Source organism: Falco rusticolus, chromosome 7 (genome assembly GCF_015220075.1).
Source record: "Falco rusticolus isolate bFalRus1 chromosome 7, bFalRus1.pri, whole genome shotgun sequence".
Lineage (NCBI taxonomy): Eukaryota > Metazoa > Chordata > Aves > Falconiformes > Falconidae > Falco > Falco rusticolus.
Genome location: NC_051193.1, coordinates 32,232,669 through 32,257,519, shown reverse-complemented (window position 1 = coordinate 32,257,519; position 24,851 = coordinate 32,232,669). Strand labels below are relative to the sequence as shown.

Genomic DNA, 24,851 nt, shown 5'->3' with positions numbered 1-24,851 from the left:
AGGAGCTCTCCTCTGCATAACCCTGCCTGTCACAGCAGATAATGATGCTCTTTTGTGCTTTTCCCCAAGAGACAGATGGAAAGGAGAGAAGAGGGAGGCATTTCAGACATGCTGTCATGGTGTCAGAAGGGGCTGGCTGTGATGGGCTGGTGGAGTAGAGGGCTGTCTGACACTGGGGCTTCACCAGCCGGCAGGAAGGCACCGGTGGGGACCCTGCAACTCGTTTCCTATGCGGGGAGTTACAGAAGCACATGAAGGGATCTCCAGCGGATGCTCAGGAGAGAAAAGGAGGAAAAAATGAGCCTGATGAAATGACAGTCCCCAGCAGAAGCAGAGTTGCAAGGTTGCTTGCAAGTAGGACAAGCTCAGATGCTAGGAATGACCTGCAAACATCACATCTCCTTGGAAATGGCCTGGATACAAAACCACGTATTAACTCCTACAGTAAACAGAGCATGGTGCCAGGGGCTTTATTTTCCTTCTCAGAACATAAACAAAGAACATCCTGGCCTTAAGCATGGCATTTAAAAGGGATGGTGAACATTCTCCCACAATGCACCCAGCTAATTTTACAGTAGGGAGAAATGTATTCCTGCTCCCAGCTGGTGAGGAGCTCAGCCAGAGCAGTTGATGGCCTTCAGAGTTTATCCTTGCTGGAATAACCAGAGTTTCATAACTAAGAGATATAGCCAACAAATTTCTCAATTTGCAGATTAGACAAAGGTCAACCCCAGCCTAATCAGCTGCTGTGACAGGTCAGGAGACGGAGTAACTTGTAAAGAGTGTGAAATTAATAAAAGTATTTAGCATATTGTGCACACAGTTTTCCATTACTGCAATCCAAAGAAAACTGAAAGAGGGGACCAAAAGCCTTCCAAGCAATTGCCAAATATCTTCTTGGGAAAACAGATAGGAATGTGTCGCAGCACTCTCCAAACTAGCCAGCTGCAACAAGTTCTTCTACCATCACATACCATGATACTCTTCACACCAGTCCCTCTGCTGCCTTCTCCTAGTCTCTCCTCATCCAGGGCACGCTCACTCGCTCTGCTTCTTCCTCCTCTCTCTTCCTTGGCTGCTCTCTCTTCAGGAATGTAGTAGGGAAAAGACAACAGTGTGCCAGCTATGAGGGATCAGATTTAACCTTCCTAAGGACAGGCTAGGGTCAGAGAAGGCTTTTGGAATAGCCCGTTGTAAATCCAAGGCCCGCTTGTACTCGAAGAACCAGAGAAGAGACCTCAGTGAAACTCTTCTGGCTTACAGTGACCAAAGATCTGGGTCTGCCACCCCACACATCACCCTTGGTACTTACTGCAAGGCACAGCCCGTGTTATGGGTGTCAATGGTCTTAGTGGAGAAACTCCAGCAGCGATTTTTAGTGGAATCAACAGAGATGCAGTCTTGTGCAAAAAGCGGTGGTAAGTATCTGTGGTAAGTATCTCTGCTTTATTTAAACCTCCTTTCAAAACACATTTAGGGCTTAACAATAGGCTTCATATTTTCTTCAGGATTCAAACACATGTTTTCTTCCACTCCACCCAATTTTTGGTTGCTGGAGTTTCTGTCACTAGGAAATACTCTATTTTATGCAGATAAATGACACAGCAGATTATTTTTGGGGCAGACTGTATTAGTTACTTAGAAAATTAAGGCTCAGAAGCACAGCTTGACTTCTGGAAAACTACTCAAGAATGAAATGTTATACAGAAGGGCTGTACACCTCATAGCTTCTCTAAACCAACAGCAAAGCACAGTAGAGGTTTCAAGAATACCTCCATCCCCTGTCCTACAAACCCTTGTGTGCCAATCCCATCCTGCACTTAATCTCCATGCAGTCCTCCACACCAGGACCTCCTGATGAATGTCCTCTTATTTCCCAAGCCTTCTGTAGACCAGTTACCATCACAAGCTGGAGGCTGACTGTCTTCTGAAACCCATTCACCTTTTGCAAACTGGATGGTGGAAAATGTCCAGCTTGTCCTTGGGCACATCTGCATTGCCCAAGAACACACTGCATCACCACAGCAGTGCAGCACTGAGCCTCAGCTACTCAGTCCTGCTGAGAGGCTTATTTTGTCCAGACAGGCAGAGCACTGCAGAAGCTCAGCTCACAAGGCCAACACAGCATCATCACAGCGTGGCACTGTCCAGGACAGACGGACAGATGGCTCATCCGCTGCTTGCTACTGCCTGGTCTCAACTGCTTCTACATCTCAGTAACATCTCTCTTACCACTTCCCTATTCACTCTCTAACTGGAGACCCTGCTTGTGTCACCACACCACACTTGCATCCCCACTGCAGTGTTTCTGTTGGGGCCACGCTCCCTGCGAATACTCATCCCACGTCACACTCTGCACCTTGTCGTCATATCACAGCATTTGCCAGAAGGAGTTTCTCCTGAGCTATTCAAGGCCGAAGGAATGCAAGTCAGTACTTGATGGTGAAAGGGCTGTCTGCATCACACCATCTCACACACAGCACCTTTGGGGTCCAGCACATCCACTTGGCTCCCCTCATGCAAGCCGCTACTAGCCGAGATAGATAATGGTGCTTCTTTTTTTCTTTCCTGCCTTGCTAAAATGTTTTAACCGCCCCACAGCGAGCAGAACAGCAGGAGAACTGCACATGGCTCACGGAAATTAAACCAGAAAGTAAACACACTAACCCACAGCAGGAGACTTGTTCTCCTCCCTTTGCTTTGGTCCAAACCAGCCAGTCTGAGCTGGGTCCCACCACTTTGCAACTGGAGTAACACTCAGTGAGGGCAGATTTGTGGCCAAACACCTTTTCCTCTAGAGAAATCAAGATTTCTCAAGTGTTAATCGAGTTTTCCACCCATGACCTGATAACACAGCAGTTGAGCAAACATCAGCACTTTTGTCAATACCTTGCTCTTACTCTGTTATCACCACCAATTTGCACAAAACACTGCTGGCAAAGAATGCGGCTTCTAAGAGGCAACTGTTACTCATCTCTGAGGATGGGGAAAAGAGGGAGAAAGACAGAAAAAAAGACATGTGCACAGGCCTTGAACACGTTAGCACTTGGAGCATCTGGCAGCTGTCCCCATTTCAGTTGCCCGGTCAAATTGCCTCACAGAAAACTCATCACTGTACCGTGACATTTCTCCCTAGCTTCAGTCCAACTTTTCACTCCTATATAACAAAAAAAACCACTCCAGGCCAGCTTATTCCTCCTTGAAACCAGAAACAGCTTCACCAGTGCAAATCTCTGCTTCACCCTGCTAAAAAATGGAGTCTGTAGCACATATATGGGATACAGGACCTCCCTGCAGCATTGCCAGAATTGAAAATGGGTGAGATTTTGGGGCTTGACAGCTCATTTGGTGTAAAGCTCAGCCTTGATCGACCCCAATGTTTGGTAGTTTCTGCCAAATTCAGCCACAAATTTTAGCTAAAAGATTTTGTTGAAAAGGCTTGCATTTACTGCACAGTGGTTGTGGCAAACTGCACTGCAATTTGTTTATGTTCAAACAGTGTCTCTTGCCAAAGCTGACTTTTCATTAAAATAGTAAATAGTTTCCAAAGTGAAGTGAAAGGAATTGGCATGGAGAGAACCGAACACCTGGAATTTAATAAAAACAACTTTTTGTTTGTTTTTTATTTTCCTGAGGAAAGTGATAATTCCTTGTCTCAGGCTGACCTGCAGAAATACATAGATTTTTATTTCATTAATTCAGTCTGTGAACCAAAAAGAGAGAAGTGACTGACTTAGAGCAACAGGACACCCAGCTGGGCCTGAGAAACAACCCAAGCCCTTTGCTGGTGCAGAAGTGCTTTGGGGGCCAGCAGCCAACTTTTACAATAGCTCTAATTACCTTTATATTTATAATGCAAAAACAGGTGGAAGCGGTCAGGGAAGTGGTAGAAGCACAGCAGAGAAAAAGGTGAAGCACAGCAGAGAAAAAGGTGACATAGCCAATCTTAAAAGTCAGACAATCACTGAAAAAAACAGGCTGGACAGGACCTCTGGAGGTCTCCAGTCCAACCTCTGCTCAGAGCGGGGGTATTTCAAAGCTAGCTCAGGTTGCTCAGTTTTTTCCTTCTGTCCACCCTTGGCTGAATAAAGGGAATAATCACTTCTCTGGACTCGCTGGCTTTGTTCTTGCTAGTACAGCCCACACAGCTCACTCCAGTTCAACTTACTGACCAGCAGAACACCACAACCTTTGCACATCATTCTGACAAAACAACTGCACCATGTGTTTGCAATGTACACATGTATGCTTGTGTGAATGAATGCATTATTCAGATTATGCTAGCAAAATGCTAATGAATTTTAAATTAATAAAGTCCAATAAAATTCTAAGACTGGCTCTAAAAAATTCTAATACTATTCACTCCCTGTATAGGAAGTGATTTGCTTTCAGTACCCTGTAACATAGATTTTTGCCCTTCTTTCAGTGATACATGGGTACACCTGGATACATGCACCATGGACATGCCATAGGGCTGACCCGGGTGTGTGATGGGGAGGGTGACTCAGGGCTAGAACAAGACAGCAGAGCCTGGAACCCTCCTGGGTGTCATGCACCCATAATTGTGCCACATACCCCCCCCCAGTTCGCCGAAATATGAGTCTCTTGGTGAGTGGCATTGTACCTGGGGGTCCCTGAAATGTGGCAGCATCTTGTGTTGCAAAGATGATGTCCAGCTGGATGGGAGCATCACCTGGTGATTCTGAATCGGAATATCCTCCAGAGATCGCCAGGGAAAGGCCCCAGGTAGAAAATGGCAGAACTCTTCCTCCAAACTCCTCAGAAACTGTGCTTTTGCACCATGAGATTATGACATTAACTGTTAATCCCACTCAAAACCCAGCATTTGAATTTCAAACTGGATGGACATTCTTCTCAATCTTGCACACAATGAAATGAAAAAATACCCGCAGTTCAACACCACTTCAACAGCATGTCTTATAAACCTAAGTTTTAAGACCATTAATTTGTGAAAGAAAACCCAAATACCTGGTAGAAAACATATTCACTGCTTATTGTAGCTATTCAAGGTTATGTAAAATGGATATGATCCCTTGTAAGTATGGAAAACAGTGTTACCCCAAAGCCATATAACAAAATTCTAGGGAGCTGTTAAAAACATTGATTTTGTCCTCAGCTTATCATAGTGGTTGCTGGGGGAAAGTATGTTTGCAGTTGAAAATGTTTAATAATGAAATATTCAGCACAGGCCAATTTTCATATACTCTTTCTCTTCTTTACCTCCTTTTATTTCTTTGAGCTTCTCCCTGCTCTGCAATACTAGACAGGGACACAAATCACTCTCAAGCAGCAACTGCACAATCAACAACAAGCAGAAACTAAGAAAGCTGGTTCGAGTCAATGCCACTCTGCTACCAGCTCAGCATGATTTTGCTGTGGCGGGAACAAAAGGTAAAATTTTCTAATCATGGATGCCTGGAGTTTGCTCCCCTAAATAAAATCTTTTCTGTAATAGGGGTGTAGCATTCTCAGATGCTAGCAACTGGAAAAGGAGTTAGGCATTTCCAGCACTCCAAGACATCAGGCCATTTAGGTTGAGTCAGCAAAGCAGAGAATATCAAACTTATTTTAAGCAGGCACAGAGCTCTATCTGAGACCTTATTTTCCTCCTTACATAGAGATCTGTAAATATTGACAAACACCAAAATTGGGTCTTCATATTTTATGAGAAAAATACTAGTCCGATCAAAAAGGAAACAACCATCTGGCACCACTTCTTCCAGATGTTTTCCTAAATATTCTCCCATTTTTTTTCTTCCCAAATGTGTGTTTTCTGTATACTCAAAGGACTGCCATGGTCCCTTCTTGTTTATCCATGCCCATCTTCAGATTTCCAAACCTGTTATTTTTTTCCCTTATTTCTTAGTTAATCTGTCATTCCTTCGGTCAGTGACTGGAATCTATTCAACAAAGAGTATTGTGTTTTTGGAAAGAATTTGCCTTTTATTATGTTGTGCTTTAAGGGGTTGTGGCTAGCTTGGCAGTGGTATTTGAAAGGACAGCTTGTTAATAATTTGAACCAACACACAGACTAAGGAATTCTGGAAATATCCATGCCACCAAGATGAATTTACAACATTCACTTGAACTGTGAAATACTCATCAATATTTGGTGGAATCTCTGCTGGGACAGAAAATGAGTGTGTTGTACCTGTGGAGTCACTTTCCAAACACATGAACTCTTTGTACCATATGAAAAATATCTGCAATCTCAGGGATCAAGTAGGTCTGGTATCCTAAACTGTTGCAGCTGTACTGACCTTTACAGCGTGAAAAATTGAGATTATTTTTCAATCCAGGCAGCTCACTGACTGTCATACATCAGCAGCAGCCTTTGCTGCTGAGCAGAAGGAAGATCACATATGTCGTGTTTTATATTCATGAAACAGCTTTAAATCTAATTAAAAGATACTTCAGAGAAGGCTCTTCTGAACTCTGTTGAAGCTGAATGCTTTAATGAGATCTTCAGGAAAGATAAATTATTTTTTCCTCAAGCTTAATAAACAAACTTTTATGAAAAATTGTTGCAACAAGAAGTGTACCACAAACGGTAAAACTGCCAGTCTCCTTGCACAGTGATCTTTTGAGGACCTTGTGATTCCCCATAGATGCTGCATGCAGTATGAGACCCAGAGACCAGCAGCAGATGTGGCGTTGGAGTAGCTATATTGGAGCTGCAACACCCACTCTTGTTCTGAGGTGAGAATTACAGCCACCCTAATGCCAAGGAGAAACCTAAATGTACAAGAAATGCAAAAAAACCCTCCAGGCCTCCAACTTATAGCAGAGCTAAGAAAGCAACTGAACCAGCCTTTCCTGAAGCTGGTTCTGACTTCACCTGGTAAAATTTCCACAGCTAGGACACATGCAATGCTGCCACCCAAATGTATCTCACAAGTGAATCTTAATGTTATTTTCTTAATTTTGGTACAGAGGGGACAATTCAAACATTTTTTCTGTGGCTATTACACATGTAAATGATTTTATATTAGCTAAATCCATGTATCATTTTCTGTCAGTGCTTGAGAAATTATTTTTTTGGCAAAGTAATGTTTGCCAACGCCAATGACAAATGTGTATGTATCAGCATCAAGAGAAAATAAGCACTGAAACTGGCACAATCAAGTATGTATAAAAGATGTGTTTGCTCATTCCTCCAGTCAAGGATCCTTGTTAAATGATCATGTGACTCATCTAAGAGGCTACAATTAAGCAGTACAGCTCACATTTCAAATACTCATGGATCAGTTCATAGAGCCCAAATATAAAGGGAATCATTTCCAAATTCGGCTCATGAGTTGGTCTGAGGACATGCTGTTTGCTCACTGATACTAACACAGCTGGGAAGAAGTGCTACATTTCTCAAAACTACTTTCATGGATTATTCCCTCATCCTTTCAGGATGGCAAATCTTAATTAAAAGAACTGGCTGGGAAAAAGTCATTTCAGTAAAACTGGACTTCTTTTCTTTCATGTTGGTTGGGTTTTTTTAGTTTGGTTTGGGGTTTTTTGTCAAATTAAAACTGTTTCCAAGCCACTGGATTTTAGTTTTGGAAAATGTCAAAACCAAGTGTCACGTATTTAACATTTCATTTTTTTCTTTGATGTCATTCTTACTGGTTTCACCATTTTGTCAGAGGGCAGCAGTGACTCTGTACATAACCTGTCCAGTTAAGCATGGCACTGAATGACAGTGGCAATCCCAGGGTCAAAGTAGAAGCTGAACCAGCACTTGTACAAAGGCATTACAGCCTCATTCTAAAGAGGATACACTTCAACAAACACATCTCTTTTCACCCTTGCAGGGTGTTGGGGTGTATTTCTACAGCTTACAACTGTCCATCTCAACCAGTTTCCCCAGTAAGATGCTTCAGCCGCTTCTCTCCCCAACTCCCAGCATGCTCCCACAATCCACTCTGGCTTTTGATACCAAACATTTTCCAAAGGCATTTAATAAGACAGGCCCCAAGACTGACTGAGAAGCCCCTGCAGCAGCTCCCATGCTGCCTGAGTGTTTTCCTTTCAGCACGAGTTGTCTGCTCTTTAGGTAACACGTGGCATGCTACAGTTGTAGTGCCCTCCACCTTCTCCGGCTCAACCAGAAATCTTCCACGTAGTACGTGGTTTTATACCTCACTGAAACCCATTCAGAAAACAACTGGTATCTTACTGAAGTAAACTATCAAGTTTGTCTTCACACTCCACATTTATAAATCAGTGATGCATTTTTCCCATTTTCCTTGTACCTTAATGTTAACAATACTAATTAGATCAAATTAAAAAGCCTGTACTTGCTGTATCTTTTTCCCTTTCCTACTTCCTTGGATGCAGGCACTATGCTGTTAATCTCCAACTATCACTGCACTCTTCATCTTCTATAATTTCTCCCTGCCAAGCCTGCATTTGTTAAAAATCCTTGTTGTTACTCTTTTATGATGAAGATTGCTGTTTGTCCAACTTAAGCCATTGAATGCTATGTTTGCATTTGTCTGCAGAAATCAATTCATCTTCTGAAAGGAAAGCAAGGCTTTCCTGCGAAACAAAAAACTATTTTTCTTTAAAAAAATAAATCAAAAGATGCTGAAACACAAAAATATCAACCATTCTTACTTTTCTGTGACTCATGGTTGGTGTGCACTTTCAAAGGCTAACAGAAGAAGCTGCTTGTTTGAACAGCACACGGACCAAAACTAACATGGAAAAGAAGAAATTTGTGCATTTCCTGCTGCCATCCCTCACCCCAGCTTACAGACTCTTCAAAAATAGGGCCAGAAAGGCCCGAAGACTTCACCTAGTTCCACTGCTGGCCCCAGGCAGCAGTGCCACTTCCTATGTCATCCAGGCAATGTCCCTCTTCACTGCCCATACACTCCTCCAGCAATGGAGCTGCAGCCACCAATCCCCTCCTGAAACCTGGGTTTCTGTATCCTATATGTCTACATTCTCCAAAAGGTTTTTTCCAAATGACTAATCTGAATCTCTTATGTTGCAACTGAAGCCACATCCATTCCTGCCCACCATGGACCTGCAGATCAGATGAACTCAGGCTCTTTGCTTGGGCTTTTATGTACTTAAAGACTGCTCTTATTCTGTCCCCCGGCAATTCTCTCCCTCAGATTATAAACAGACCTACGTCTTTCAATCTTCCCTCCTAGATCATGTTTCCCAGAGATGTGATCACCCTGGTTACTCTCCTCAGGACTTTCTGCATTGCTCCTTAAGTGCTGTGCTCCAGACCGGACGCCACACTCTTCCCCAGGCCATTTGCTGCATCATGCACACAAAACCCACATTGCCAAATCTCAGCATGGCATCCGCTGTCCAGCAACAGTAAAACAGCACAAGCTTTGCAGCCTGCATTTGACTTGTGACCCTCAACACCCCAATGCTACTCTGATGGACTCATCTGTGGTTTCCCATCCTGTGTTTATGAAGCTGGCTCTTCCTGCTGAGATGCCCTGCCCTTGCTGAACCCATTCCTATTTATTCAGACCATTTAGATGGATGGCCAAGATCATTCCGAGTTTTCATGGTCTTCCTTGTAGTTTCCCAGTGTGAGATGTAGCAGCTAGGAGAGGTCAGACAGTCTCCAAGGGTCTAGAGAGCAAAGCCAGTGCATCAGGGCCTGCTGTGGCACAGCACTCCTCCAGGTAGAACTTGCATGGTGAAAGGTTGAACAAATTTGTCTCTGCCTCAAAGAATGGGGATTTTATGCCCTTCCAGTTGAGTAAAAGAAATAATTAAAAAAGCTTTTGAATGCATTTTACTTTTTCAAAGAGAAATTATGTTAACAGCTTCAACTAAACAAAGGGTGGAGGGAGATGGTTTTGCTAGGAAAGTCCATCTCCAAAGCTCATGAATGCAGAAGTGGACCAGAAGGCACCTGCTGAGTTTCTAAGCTTAACCCCCTGCCACTACAAGCATGACACTACCTAATTCACATCATAAACTGTTGAGAAATCCACCACTTGAGAAAGTAGCTTGGATTTCTTTTTCTTACCATTTGTTTTTCCCTCCATCCTGACTTCCTCTCCTCTCCTCTCCAGCCTGAACACTACACTGGCTTTTAGTGTAGCTCGTTTCTCCTGGTTGTTTGTCCCAAGCACCAGGAGCAAACACCCATTTCCCTCTCAACTTTCTGTCTAACCAGGTTAGAAACCAGCTTCTCTAACTCTTCTCAGAAACTGGCTTGCACCTAGCACAGCAGAGCAGTTGTGACCAGAAACCTGAGTGAACAACACTGCAGGCAACATAGTGTTTTGCTCACATCCAGCTGCTTCATTTCTAAAAGCTACAAAAGCCGGGGGCACCTGGTGCTGGGTGCGGGCAGGAGCTGAGGACTCCTGGGAAGCCTTTGATCCTACCTGCTCTGGCAGTTACCACCATCCAGCTAAATGAGTCTGAAACTGGTTGAAAACTTCTGGAACACCCTGAGTTTTTTCTAAAATGCTCGTTAAGATATACAGTACAGCAAGGTTGAGGAAGCAGTTGTCACTGAAGCTCAAAGTGCAGGGTTTGGAAAGGGAACATGATGGCTTCTGAAGACTTCACTTTTTGCTCATGGAGGAGCCTGCATTGCTTTCCTGCTCACATAAAGTGAGAAGGGAAGGGCTGTTAGAAAATAAGTTATCTTGTATAGAACCCAAGAAGAAAGAGGCAGATCTGCTGTCTTCACTGGCTTTCCTTCCCTTGCTCAGCACCGATAGGCAAGTCACACTATGTAATTATTTGAATCCAAGGATGCTGGGAAGCTGCTAGGTTGGGGAATGCTGTTGGCTTCATGCCTTCTTCACCACAGTGATAGCAAAGTTATTTGCCATGAAGAGAGAAGAACCTGCTTGGTATTATAGTTTAGCAGTAATCAGATGGGCTGGACCAGGAGGCAACTTCATTTTCACCAGTGACAGAGAACCAAGGTCATGCTCCTGTTGACTGTATTAAATAGGTGCTAACAAATCCTACTTGTTAGTGTACTAGCTCTCGGATTTAATGGGTATTTTCAAGCACACAGCAATGGCAAAGAGTAAGTCGTAAACTCAGGGTTGAAATTAAGCATACTGACTGTAGTTGTTTGTGTTTTTCCTGACATTAGCTGGAAGTGGAGCTATTGCAAAAGAAATTCTGTCCTGTGGGAAAATTTCATATTATTTTCAATTTTCTTTTCATCTCAAATCAAGGGGAAACAGAAAACCTTTCTATGGAAGAGAAAGCTCCACAGGAAAAATGTTTGGAAATGTTGAAACACATCACTTCAGCAAATTTAGCAATGTCAGTAAAGACAGCAAATAATGCATAGTATTCCCTCTGTGTTGTTCAGCTGTAAGGGTGAATGCCTTTGTAAAACATAACTAAGGATCCTTAATATGAATTTAAAAGTGAAAAACAGGCAGAAAAAACCCCCAAACCTATCTTCACGCACCTAAGTAAAAATAGCTGCCCTACATTCTTTAGGAGAGAGGAATGACTTTTTGGAGTCTCAGCCCGAGAGGCCCCACAACCTGAGTCACTGATGATGAAGCCGAGTCCCCTTTGGAGCAGCTTGGCACGACCTGGGCCTCCACAGACCCAGACCTAGTTCAAATGCAAGTGCTGGGGACTATCTTTAAGATCCTTCATGCCACTGTGCATCAGCTGTCACATCAGCAAAATAGTAGTAAAGGTGTCTACTTCCTTATGCCTCCCCAAAACGCAACCTGAGGACCAACAGTTTAGTCTTGCATTCTGCGCTTTTCACCATCTCTTTGGAAAGCAAAGGATAATGTTGGCAGGGAGCTGGCCAAGAGAGCAGATAGAAACACAGACTCTATGAAGCAAGGCTCCAAGTACTACAGTCTTGCTAAACTCCTAGTTCCAGTAAATACCAAAGTCCCAAGTGGGTTATGGACAGGGGAAGGGGAAAACTGACTCCTTAAGAAAGTGCTGGAGGATGTGGCATTTCCATTTCTAAGATGTTGCTGATACGCTGAAAAATCCCTTTTCTGCTCATTTAGCACAGCTGGAACTTTGCTAAAATCAAACCCTCCCTGTGATTATTTTTGCAAATCAGCACATTCTGCAGCACATTTTTCTTCCCTTGGCAGGGAGGGAGGCATCAGGAGTTACCACCCGGCTGTGATGACACCTTGTAGGAACAGTCAGAAGAAATTCCTGAAATCCTTACTGCTGAAGCTCAAGCTTTGACCAATATAGCAGAGGGACCATGTCCACTCACTGCTAACAGCTGCAGGCAATTATCTACAGGCTGACATGGGAAAACATGTAACATATTTTATGCAGATGTCAGACTAAAAGAACAAGTAGTAGAAAAGGGAGTGACTGAAGCTGCACTTCTGGGATCAGTTCACAGAACTGTGTAAAAACAGTTTGAGATTCATCCTGTGCAGATCACATTAGAATTTATCTTGATGACAAAGGAAAAAGAAATTAAGTGATTCTGTGCTTCTTCCTACTCTTTTTACGGTGCAATCAGAGCACATCTTCAGCACTTCTATTAGCATTCCTCTACCAAAGAAATCTCAGCAAAGCACTGAGCTCACATTTTCAAAGATGATGCTGGAAGGCTTCCCAGATTATATATTTTCCTCTTTAATTTATACCTCTGAGGATAATGCTAATCAAGGAGGCAGTGAGAGTGGTGAGACATCCTCTGACTTAGGTTATTAACAGTGGTTGCATTATTCTCACTTGGAGAACAATGCTAGTACCCCAAGCTTCCAGAAAAAAAATCTTGTTTGCTGATAGGTTATCAAATACAAGCTGACAATGTACTTGCACAGCAGATATGCATAAGTACATTGCACAGTATGATTCATCTGCAAAATATCTAGCATTCTACATGCTTGATTTAAAGTAGGTTAGAAGAACGACTCATTAGAAAGCAACAGCAGGGTGGGCTGGGGTGGGTGTAGGGGGAGATGCCCAAACTATTGGGAATGATATATTTTCTTCTCACTCTTTCTTCAGTCCTCTCTCCTCAGGTTGCTTTTGAATACAGTTGGGATGGCATAGGGATGGACAACTATGTAAAAATACATGTAGCTAAACAAATATTACAAATGCCGTCTTCATGGCTTGGCAGATCTACCAAATATTCCAGGGATTATACATGGTCTGTTTACCACGTTCAAAGTGAGAAGAGATTGCATATATTTCACACAACATAAAGCCCCAAGCCTTTCTCCTTAGCTCCCTGAACTTCTACCACGCAGCAACTGAATTACAAAGGCTAATGTCAGAAAGACTTTGAAGAAAAAAAAATAATCCCAAAATGGCAACTTGTTTTTACTATGATAGCTGCTCGGATGATCCACTGTAATCTCCGGTGGTATTGTTTAGGGTTGAGGGGAAAAAAAAAAAAAAAAAACAAAAACAGAAAAAATGTGGGTGACATGGCAATTCTAAAACAAAATAGAGAATTAATTTTGCAGACCAGAATTAGTACTTTTAAAATGGAATGTATGTGTATTTGGAATAAATGTCCTACTATAAAACCAAATGTAGACAAGGAACATTTCTAAACACTGCTGCTAGACAAATCAGGTGAAACGCATGAATTGATATGGAAATCATTTGAAAATATATACATTGATTTCTAAGATTTCACTATTTTTTAAGTATTATATTAATCCATGTATCTCTTGCGAAAAGATGTTCTTGTCTGATGGCAAGTTTCTCAAAAATTTTAATTTCAGGAAATTCGGTCCTTTTTCCTGGCATCAGCAGAGATAGGTATGCATTTTCAAAGGCAGAGTTCCTAATTCACTCACATAAAAGTAATGCAGTTCTTACTTAGTAACTCCACATCTGCATGTGACCAGTTATTTGCTTGCTTGACTTTTCAATCCTATATGAAACATACCCACATTAAACATACATGAAACTTTTTAAGTAGAGAATTAGATACCACCTACTGAAGTTCTAACTCCAAATTGCTCAGTGATGTACAAATCCTATCTCGCCTGTAATCAAGATGCCACTTACCAGCCATTTTGGTATAAGGATTTCTGCTTAGTCAAAGTGATAAACAGAGCTACTGCATAGAGGATGCGAACCCCTATTTTCTTTCATAAACAATGTGTTCAGAGGAGGTTGACTCCTCTGGGACTTCTGGAGTCTCACACATCATCCTGGAGCTGCGCCTTTGGGCCCAACACAATTTCCTACAAACTAATTACTGTCTGAGAATCACAGATTATACACACGGACTTTCAGGACAACCAGGAGGTTCTCAGAAATCAATTCTATATTCAACCATAGCGATACTTTTGCTACAGCAGTGGAGAAAACAGTAACAACATGAATGCTGCATTATGACTTTTTAAAGAACTGCAAAAACTGCAAAAGGGAGCAGTCAGCCTCAGCTTTAGGTCAGCCCCACATCAAAGGCAACTGTCTCAATTAAAGTTTAGTGCACAGCAATACTGCAGTTTAGAGCAACCTATTTGGTCAATGATCTTTACCAAAGATACAAAACTTTGTAATAAAAAAGGAAAAAAACACAGCAAACTGGCAGACAGTACACCCTAAGACAGAGATGAGCACTAACCAGAAGATGAAAAAATGGTGAGCAAAATTGGGATACACATTTTTATAACTTTTATAAGAGGCAGAAGAAGGCATTTCCCTTTTCACTTCAATCAGTCTGCAAACACTGTATGATTACTGTTTATATCATGCAGTTACACCTGCACACAGTGCAGTTAAGCCTCAAGTTCAGCTGAAGTACACATTTAATTTCCAGCGTGTTGCATTGCGCTTCATTGCTGAAGTCAACAGGAATTAAAATACCCTGAAATGCGAAACATTTCCTACGCACATGAGCAGCAAGTGAAACTCTTTTGCCTCTAAATTAAGGACATCAAGGGAAAGACCTAATTAAGACTTACTGGAATTCAGACCCCTCCATACATCACTAGACAGTGGAGATGGTACCTGTGAAACCTCATTGCACTCTTGTACAAAGCCCATGGGTATGCTGCTCCGTAGATCAGAGATGACACACTGTACTCCCGAGGTCTGCCTGCTGCTGTGGGCTTTTACCTCCTGCCCCAGCTGTGGCCTCGGTGCATATTCCTCGCACATGGAGGGGGATGCAGCTGACCCAAATACCGGTGAACGCTTGTGCAGCGGTGCAGACTTAAAGCAACTTTTAGGCTTTTCTCAGGATCTAGCCCGTTGGCCTGCCAGTGAGTTTGGGATTGGAAGTATTTCCAAACAGAGCTGTTCTGCTGGCTATGTGTGTCTGTCAGACCTATATGGGGTGAGGGACTCCCCACCTCCTTGGCATGCAAAATGCTGTCTTTTGTGGGTGTAGGCATCCTCCCTGCACCAGGCTTACTACCTCCAAGTTGTGGGACAGGATTAGGCCTATAAATAGTAAAACTCCCTTGCTGATGGCAAGCCATAAACACAGCCTGTCTCTCCAGCAATTCCTTTACAGGTGCCCCCAAGTGCTTTTGGGAGCAGTGTGTAAGGGCCCAGGCTCAGCAGAAGAAAATCAGTACACACTCTGACAGCTTGGGCTGTCTGCAGCCCCCCTCTGCACTGCTGTGCTGCAGAGCCTGCCCAGGGTGAGGATTTTTAGGCTGTTTGGTCATACAGCCAGTGACTAATGCAGTGCAGGCAGGGAAAGGCTGGGGATATCATCCAGATCTGTAACTTCTACATTTGGAGCTTTGCAATGCGCCTAATGAAGTGTGTTTCGCTGGGGTAAGGGACAGTCACCCTGGGCTGTATTTGGGTGACAGAGCACTGCCAGCACTGGCAGCAAGAGGCTCCTGGCTGGTCCCATGGCCAGAGGCTGAGCCCTGGTGCCACAGTTCCCCCTCCCTGGGCAAGGGGCTCACCCAGGGATGCCCACATGTGTGTCCGAGACAAACACTGGTATTTGCACAGAAAAACCCCTGAAAGACAAGAGAAGCACAATGATCCCCAGGGACTGGGAGCATGGACAAGGCTGCCCCATACATTCACTTTTTACTGGCTGCAGTTAACAAGCCCTTCAATGTCTTTAAAGCTACCAACAATAAATCAGCTGCAGTTAATAAATTCAGCACTGTGAAGAATAAGACATAATTCATGTCCTGAATGGCACAGAAAAGCCTCGAGCTGACATAACTGTGCAGGTCTGCAGCCACCCTGATGCAGAAAGCATCCTTCAGTGAGCATCCTCCAGTGCTCCATCCTCACCTGTACCCAAGCAAACACCCTGCTGCAGCACCACATCCAGTAAGGGAGTCACTGCTACGCAAAAGAGATGTTGGGAATGCTGCAGCTGTTAATGGCAGTTGTGTCAAAGTAATCTCTAAAGAACTGGCTACCTTTTCTGATACTAGATCTTGTGATAATTAGAGGCTGTATCAAGAGCAGACATCTCATTACAGCAGTGAAAGAAATACTCTCAAAGAACTCTTTTAACAGCTACTATTTAAATAACGATGGAAAAACTCAATTTTGAGGAATATTAAAGTATAAAGCCAATGTTTATGAGATAACACCTTAATAGCTGAAAGAGACAGGCTTATAAAGGCTGTAGTCATTTCCATTTTAGTCTCACCTGGACACACACAATAGAACAAAATAAACAACAACATTATAATGATTTTCATGCCAAGTTTTCAATGTCTTTAAATGTTGATTTTCACAGTGCTATAACGAGAGAAGTAAGTGCTAGTGCCTCCATTTTACACACAAGTGACCTGAAGCACTTTGGTCTAATGGGTAATAAAGCCAGTTTATCCATGATGTATCTTCTACTTCATTTATCCCTAAATTCAGCAAAACATATGATCATTTTTATGCATATGCTTAAGAACATCCTAATTTTTTTAAGCAGTTAAGAATGCGCTCATCTTCCATGTAATTAGGATCTTAAATACTTTATTGAAACAAGGAGGACTGAAACAGGTGATTAAGGTACCCTCTATTTTGAGTGTTGTCTTGCAGATGAGTACCAAGAATTTATTCTCACTCTTGAAGATACAGGGTTTCTTAAAGGAAGGAACAGGCTGACCATAAATCAGACGTGTCTTAAAAAACAGGAATACTAAATGTAGGGTGTGTTCCCGAGTGCTGAATCATGCCAAGTCTACAGCAGCACATATATTTACTTTCCTTAAATTAGAAAACTAATTACAAATAATGGGGTTTTTTTATTTGAAACATGGTTTGTAATGTGATGGCCTTCTTTTCTTTTGAAAAAAGCAACAAACAACCCAAGAAAAACAAGAACTCAGAATTTTCTAAGTAGCCATGATCTGGCAGTAGGAGAATACAAGAAAAGCAGACACAAGGACATAAACGCTACATTAGAAAGTAAAAAGGCTTAGTGTATACTTGGCCCATTTTAGAGGTACTGACTACTCAGGAGGGAAAATGAGGCAAATTCCCAAGAACGCATCCATTTAAAAACCTCCATTCCCTGTTGATGATGTGGACCTGCAGCACCAACTTGGGTATTTCAGGAACTTTGAGCCAAAACACACATGCACAAAATAATTAGGTCTTCAGGCCAAACCAGGTCTCAGGGCCTAAAGCAGAGCCAAACATTAGTCCTGAGCATTGCGGGTCGATCCAGGCCACACAGCTGGGCCGGCATCCTTTTGTGGGACAGTCTGCCAAGACATCATAAACAGACCTGTGGGATCTGCCCAAACGTTTCCAGGAGAACTGAGCCAGAGGCAGCACCCAGGCATTTGCTGGGGTCACTGTCACCAGGCAGACTGAGACCACGCACTGAGTGTGCATGTACTGCACACAACAGTTTTTTGGGGAAAAATAAGATGTAAATCATGTCGCTAAATGACATTTCCAGAGCTGCAGAAAAAAAGGAGGCAAATGTACCTCTCAGGACCCTTACACCAGTAGTGACTCACAGCCCAGGAAATACTGTAACAGGCAAAACCCAATGCCTGCTTCAACTGGGACATCCAAAGCCTCTCCCCATCCTTGTTGTTCTCCTCCTTCCTAACCTCTCCTCCTCAGTTCCTTGCCTATAAATAAAACATTTCATTACAGAGTGATGAAGATTTAAAGAAGGCAGGTGAGTCACTCTCCCTGGTACTGCTCCACTCTTTCATCTGCCTCATTCTCTTCCCCAGCCCATTTGCTGCCCTGAAGGCTGAAGAAAATTCACCAGCATGGAAGTCAAAGCAGGGATGGAGCCACTTGCATCCCTGTGGGGAAAAGGGCAAAGACAGCTGCATTTTAATCTGTAATAGAGTTGAGAACTACACTGCCACACAGATTTTAAACCAGGAGATTTTATGTACCTCCAATAATACTTTTCATCCTGAGGTGCAGACAACTTCCTGGAGAAGCCCAATAGGAGCTGTTGCTCCTACTTTACCCAAGTGGGAATCAAGGATGGTATTTCAACAGGAATTTTATTTAGGTGACTGATTGTGGGCTGTGATGAAATGGCCACTTCGTCAAGCTTCACGAGAATTACAGGAACAGGATACAAGGAGAAATCTACTGTGTTTCTGTCCCTGTCTGCAAAATCTGCTTGCACTCACAGAACCCCAGGGAATGGGAATAGCCTCCACCAAATGACCTCTATTACCTTCATTCAAACCAGTATGTGAGAGGTTTTGAGGGACTAATCCAGGGAGCAGAGAGAAAAAAAATAATGCAATTATCTAAATCAGGAAGGACTAAAATGTCAATAAGAGAACTGGCATGAATATATACTCTTCCAAAGTGAGATTAAATCTGGCCTCAGCTAAATCTGAGCAAGATTGCCTGGCAGTTGAGGACGTATTTCCAAATAGCTGCTTAGGCTCCCCTGTGGTATATGCTTAGGTCAGTGAATCCACACTAGCAAGACTCTTTCTACAGCAACTTGAAAAAACAGGTTTTGGATCTTGGCCTTTACAGTGCACATGGCCTTGAGCAGTACATTGCCATGGATGCTTAGGGAGGGGGAGAGCTTGCTAAAGCAATACTTGGAAAGGGGTAGGAAGGCCACAAAGGGCAGCTGAGCTGTTTGCCTTGAGGAACCTGCTGCATTTGGCTGTGCTCTGACATCCCCAAAAAGCATCAGTGCCAAACCCAAGCAGTGCAGACGTTCATACTAAGACCCACTTCTCTGCACCCAGATGAACCACAGGGCCCTCAAGCTGCCTGAAATTCATCAGAAACCTCTTTCATGTTGAGGTGTAAAGCTGTGAGTAACTTACTCTCTCCAGTAACCGGAGAGAAACAACAAACTGAGATTTACAGGTGAAGTGTTAGCAGTACAAACACAGGTTTATATGCTAGAAGCCCTCACTGCAGTCCCTTGCTGGCAAGCGGCTGGTAGGTTAGTTCATGGTGAGAGCATGTGGGTACAGAGCACATGTTTTCAAACTTGACCTTTACAAATCATGTGAATTAAAAAAATCTTTACTAAAAGCACTGAGCCTAGGGAGTTTGTCCTCATCACAGAGCAGCCCGAGCCAGGACTACTCATGGTCTTCTACACTACACCTACACCCATCAGAGTATGAAACACTCCTGGGATTTGGTATCTCACGGCTCCTTGGCAGGCACAGGCTGCTCCTCAACTCATCTGCCTCATCCAAGCAGCTTCTAGTCCCTCCTTCCCACCTTGCCTTGCTGCCACATACCACAGGAGTGCTGCTCAGTCCCATATTTGTAGGACTTTGGTGCCACTGAGGCACTGCAGGGGATCCCAACCAGCTCCTGGCTGCTGTTCCAGAAGGTTCCCATAGGCCATATCTGCCATCCCATTCTGTCCCCATAGATATGTACCAGTTATTAATGCCACCTCATGTGGCACTGGCCACCTCTCCTTTGGGCAGCTGCATCCCACGAGCAATCTGCCTTTTGGAGGCAGCTGGAAACAGGCCAGGATTGCCACGGATGTCCTGACTGCTGTGGCCAGTCTGAAGGCAAAGAGCATCCTGGTATGAGCATCAGCAGGCAGGGCTCACTGGCAGCTCTCTCAATCTCAGCTACATGGACACAGGGGTGTACCACTGCTGGCTGTAAATCACCCCACAGACACCCATTGGTGCACAAGGCTGCATAAAACTTCCCAGACCTTGGCGCAGGAATCACCATTTGTATGAGCTCCTGCCCTCTTCCCCCTCTTTTTCCCCAAGCACACCTGCATCGTGGAGGTACAGCCCACTCTCACATTTTGCCATTTCTCTGAAGGAAACCATGTGATTTATGCTGGGGAAGGCCTGGTAGCCTGTGTAATATTTTTAGTAAAAATTATTTTCAAATAATTTTAATCACTGTTGATGTACGAAAATAAATAACAGAATCTGTAACCAGATGGTGTGTTTGGTGACATGGGGCTCTCTTCACTAACATGCAACTGCTCACCAGCCTTTCAGGACTGCTTCAGTCTCTAGTCCTTGCAAGAGCTGCCTGCAAGCTCATCTCACCCTGAACCAAATTTATCTTTGGGAAGGAGGGAACTCCCCAGTAGAGGGAGAAACATTTTTGCTAAAATCCAGGGCCCAAGTATAAAAGCAAAAGAAACTGCTTTGTCCCTGCCCAGAAGCTACTGGAGTTGATCTTGTAGCTCTGCAGAAGAAGCAGATGTGGGATCTTTGCTTAAGAAATCTCTGAGCTCTCCACTCCTTGTGGGAATTTTTTTCTGCAGTCCTGATCATTGCTAATTTTGGTTGATTCAAAGAACGGAGAGTGAAACCCATTGCTTTTCATCATTCAGAAACCACTCACAAGGTTTTGACACAAAGCCAGTTTGGCTCACAGCTGGGCCCATGGCCAGCTTGAAAATATTCCTGAACCTTTCAACAATCCCTGGCTGGCTTTCAAACTTAAAACAAAAGCCGAGATCAGGGAAAGTTTGCAAATTTTTAGGTTGTATAAGAGAACTTCTGTACAACTTGTAATAAATTCCCACCATTTACTTTCAGTTATTTTCATGCTGGGCGAATCTCAGTCTCCAAATGCTGCTCTTGCCTCAGAGAGCATAACCATATTTTTGACAAAAAGAGACTGCTCTGAAAGGTGTGGAGAAAGATACGGGATGTGTTGGGAAACTATTGGAGAACGTACAGTTCACTCTTGTCTGGATGCATTGTTCCTTGTCTAAAGTGTCCCCTGGTTCCCCATTGTACAGGGAGTATTGAACGTTTATGGCAGTGTTCTAAGTTACTGAAGTCTCCCACTGGGTCCATTCCTACAGCTTAGGAACACACAGGAATCCCCCTCTAAGCAGGAGAATTAAAAGAGTATTCTGAAATATTTGACAGTTTTAGATATTCAGCTACTTAATAATATTTAGTCACACAGAGAGAACAGGGAAATTATTTACTTCACCTAGTGAATAGAGTGGGAACTGTAGCTGCCTCGGTAACGTGGAACAGAAATACAGGTGCTGCAGCCACAAACAGAAAAGGAGACTGCGTGTGCAGGGCTGCACTGGTTGGGAAGCTGCTCTGTCTGCCATGGTCGGCTAGACACACACACAACCACACAACAGTGACTTTACTGTTACAGGGAGAACAAAATGGGAAATGTTTAAAACACATTACTACTCTTATGATACTGCAAATTTGACAGTCTAAATCCACAGCTAGCGAACACCAAGAAAGGTTTGTATTGCTTACTTTGCCTCCACCTCACCACAGTTTGACACATGCAAACAAACATGTTAAAGCCCCTTTGCGGAGGAATCCAAAAGCCAAAAACTATTTCTTTGCTTCTCTTTTTCCTTTTCTTTCTCCTTTTCCTTTTCCTTCTTTCATTCTTTCTATTCTTCATTCTATAAGCCTGAATCTACAGATCAGGTTAAGCCTGAGCCTTCATTAAATGTAAGCAGTATCACAATCATTCAACTTAATGGAGATTTACACAATTTAAGAGACCACCCCTCTTTGTTCTGTATGCTAAGATTCAGCATGGCCATATTTTTATCCATCAGTGAGCAACAAAAGCTCAATACAATCTTTCTCCCTTCTTCATGTCATTATACCGTTGAGGCAACCCTTACCTGGAGACCCCAATCCTACCGCTCTTCATACACACACACGCCACACCTAGAACAGCCTTAAATTACAAGCCATCAGCCTCTCTCTCTCCAGTAAAAAGTCACGTTTCACAACCTACCACTCAGATCAGCGAATGAGCAGCACATTAGCAGATTAGCTGCCTGCCCAAAGCTGCAAAACAGCAAAACATTTCCCACATCAGCCGATGGCATTAGATCCCATTTTACTACTGAACTCCGTAGCATCAAGCAGTCAGAAAAGCACCAGGGAAACATCCATGTTGAGAGCATACACATGCACAGATTCACACTCAGACCCCGAAAAAACCATACAGATGGGTATCAGTGGAATAATACACGCAGTTATGCAGACTGTGTTTTTTCTGCCCAGCTACTCTTTGTGCTGATTGACTGGAGGGGATTAGAAAGGACTCAGCCCAAAAACGCAGCTCCTAATGCTCCTGCAGCTATTGCATAACGGAGACCGATTCCCATCCCAAGCCCTGACCCTCAACTTCCTCAAGACAAGTTTAATGCTGTCAGGCTGTATAATGGAAACATTACTTCCCAGTGAAGAGAAATCTAGATGGGATCCACCAGCTCCCCCAGGCTGGGTTCTTTGGTTATTTGGGTTCTCTGATGGGCAGCAATGGGAAAGTACGGAAGTGTCACCAAGAAGGAAACAGAGTAATTTTTTCCAAAATATTTCTACCAGGAGCTACTGCAAGCTGAAGCCTTCTGGGGTTCATTAATAGATAGACACCTGCTATTAAAACATCCACTAAAGAAAGGATCCCTAAACCAAGGAAAATCAAATACATCCCAAAAGTAAACTGAAAATCAATGAACCTGCAGACCTTAGCTAAACTAAATGTACCTTAAGTTAAATACACCTAAAAAGGCAAAAGGGGGGGAAAACTGCAACCAGAAAGTCCACAATTAAATGGACATATCTCAAAAGCATGCAGAAAATATACAAACACTTCAGAATAGGCACACCATTAAAAGCTCCATGTTGAAATAACATGAGACCATGCAGGAATTCCAGGTGCATGGGGAATAGCTGAAGTAACTCCTTTGAGATCTGTCACTCTAGATGTGTACAGGTGTACAACAAATGAGGACAGAGCCCCATCAAGTCAGGTGAAATCAAATGCCCTCCAACATTTGACTGAAATCTGGATGTCCTGTGTCTAGCAAACTGCAAAGGGCTTTAGGGAACTTGGCTGGGTCCTGCATCCCCCCTCCCCCATATCAGCAAAAATTATTATTTGCAAAGGCCGCAATTGCTCGTTATTTTCTGTTTTCCTACATGCGCTCACTAACTCATTAGTAATGTTCCCAAGCAGTCAGGCTGGGAGAAGAACCGGGGAAGGGACAGGAACGAGACAACCAGGAGATGCTGCGGCCAGGGCCCCTTTGTTGAGCATCCCTGGGTACCCCTCGCCTTTTACCTGGGGATGCAGTCGCCATGGCAACGGGCGGGTGTTCCCTGGCGGAGCCAAAAACCAGCTGTTCCCGCTGCTGAGCCCCATCTCCATCCCGCAGCGGAGCCCCAGCTGCATACTGGTCTGCCCCGTCCGCAGCCCAGTGCACCCCAGCGCCCGCCAGCAGCAGGTTCTGGGGGTCCGGCGGGGCTGACATGCTGCCTGCAAGGCGGCCGCTGGTCTCCGGCTCTCAGGCTGCAGCGGGAGCCACCGAAAAAGCTGCGGTGGCCGCAGAGGGCTGGACGGTGCTGCGGCCGTGCTGGAGTCTGGCCGGCTGCGGGGACTCGGAGCCGCTGCTGCTGCTGTTGCTGTATCTCCACTAGCGCTTATTACGCAGGTGAAAATGGCTTGTTAGTTGGAGCCTTCCAGCCCTTGCGTCACCCTGTGGCTGGCATATCACAGGGCAGGAATCTGCCAGCCTGGCTGCTGCTCTCCCCCATTTAACTGCTTCAGCAGGGTAGGCATCAGCTTGTGTGTATAAGGGAAGAAATGCCCCTTCCAGGCAGGCACACGCCTCCCTCCCCTCTCCTGCGGCCCCCCACGCAGCGCGCATCCCCCTCCTCTGCATCCCCTCCCCTCTGGAGGATCCCACAGCGCGCCGCAACCGGGCACTATGCGCGCCACTGGTTCCTCCTGCACCTCCAGGCTTGATGGAGAGGAGAAAGACAGCCCCCAGCGAAGCGCATCCTAAAAGCTCCCCATTCCTCCCCCTCTCTGCTAGCCCCCTAACCCAGCGAAAGAAGCCACACTCTGCTCCGCAGCACTTGGGTTTGTTTATCCAGTTGGCTCCTTTCTGTTCGCAGCCATGCCAGAGAGATGATCACAGCTTATTGCATCTAAATGACACTTGTCAAAATAAACTCACAGCAGGTGTCTGTGTGCCTTTTTTTTTCTTTCTTTCTTTCCTGTTTTTTTGGTGTGCCATTGTTATTTGCTTGCTCACTGTCTCATGGAGGTAATGCATGCTTACAAAGGCGATGTGAACTGCCAGGGATCCTTGCTGTTAGTGAGAGCAGAGGTGGCATGAGATACAGCAAAGGTGAAAGTACAGGCAGGATCTGTGACACTTCTCAGGTGCACTGGCAACCAGTACCCTTGCCATCCTTTTAGATGAGGAAACAGAGTCAGGTGGTATGGGATCATTCCTGCATTGCACAGAGCTCTGACACTGACAGGTCAAAGTGAGGAATCTACTGTCTTGCAGAAGGACCTTTATTTTGTGATGTGACAAGTCAAGCTACAAAGTAGAGAGCAATTTCCCCAGCTGGAAGACTTTACCCTCATTTGGCTCTTTGCCTTTTGCAGCAAAAGATCTCCAGCTGTGATCTTTTGATCACAGCACCCCTGGGCATGGCTCGGACACTCTAGCTCCA

At 44.1% G+C, this 24,851-nt stretch overlaps 1 protein-coding gene across 1 annotated transcript in view; it reads right to left on the bottom strand.

The window, feature by feature from the left end:
- RTN1 (reticulon 1) overlaps positions 1-23,996 on the bottom strand; it is a 120,487-nt gene extending 96,491 nt beyond the window's left edge. Inside the window, exon 1 of the mRNA XM_037395601.1 lies at positions 23,446-23,996. Coding sequence (XP_037251498.1) covers positions 23,446-23,635 — 190 coding nt within the window. The 5' untranslated portion in view covers positions 23,636-23,996. The remainder of the gene's footprint in view (positions 1-23,445) is intronic.
- Positions 23,997-24,851: the final 855 nt, after the last annotated feature.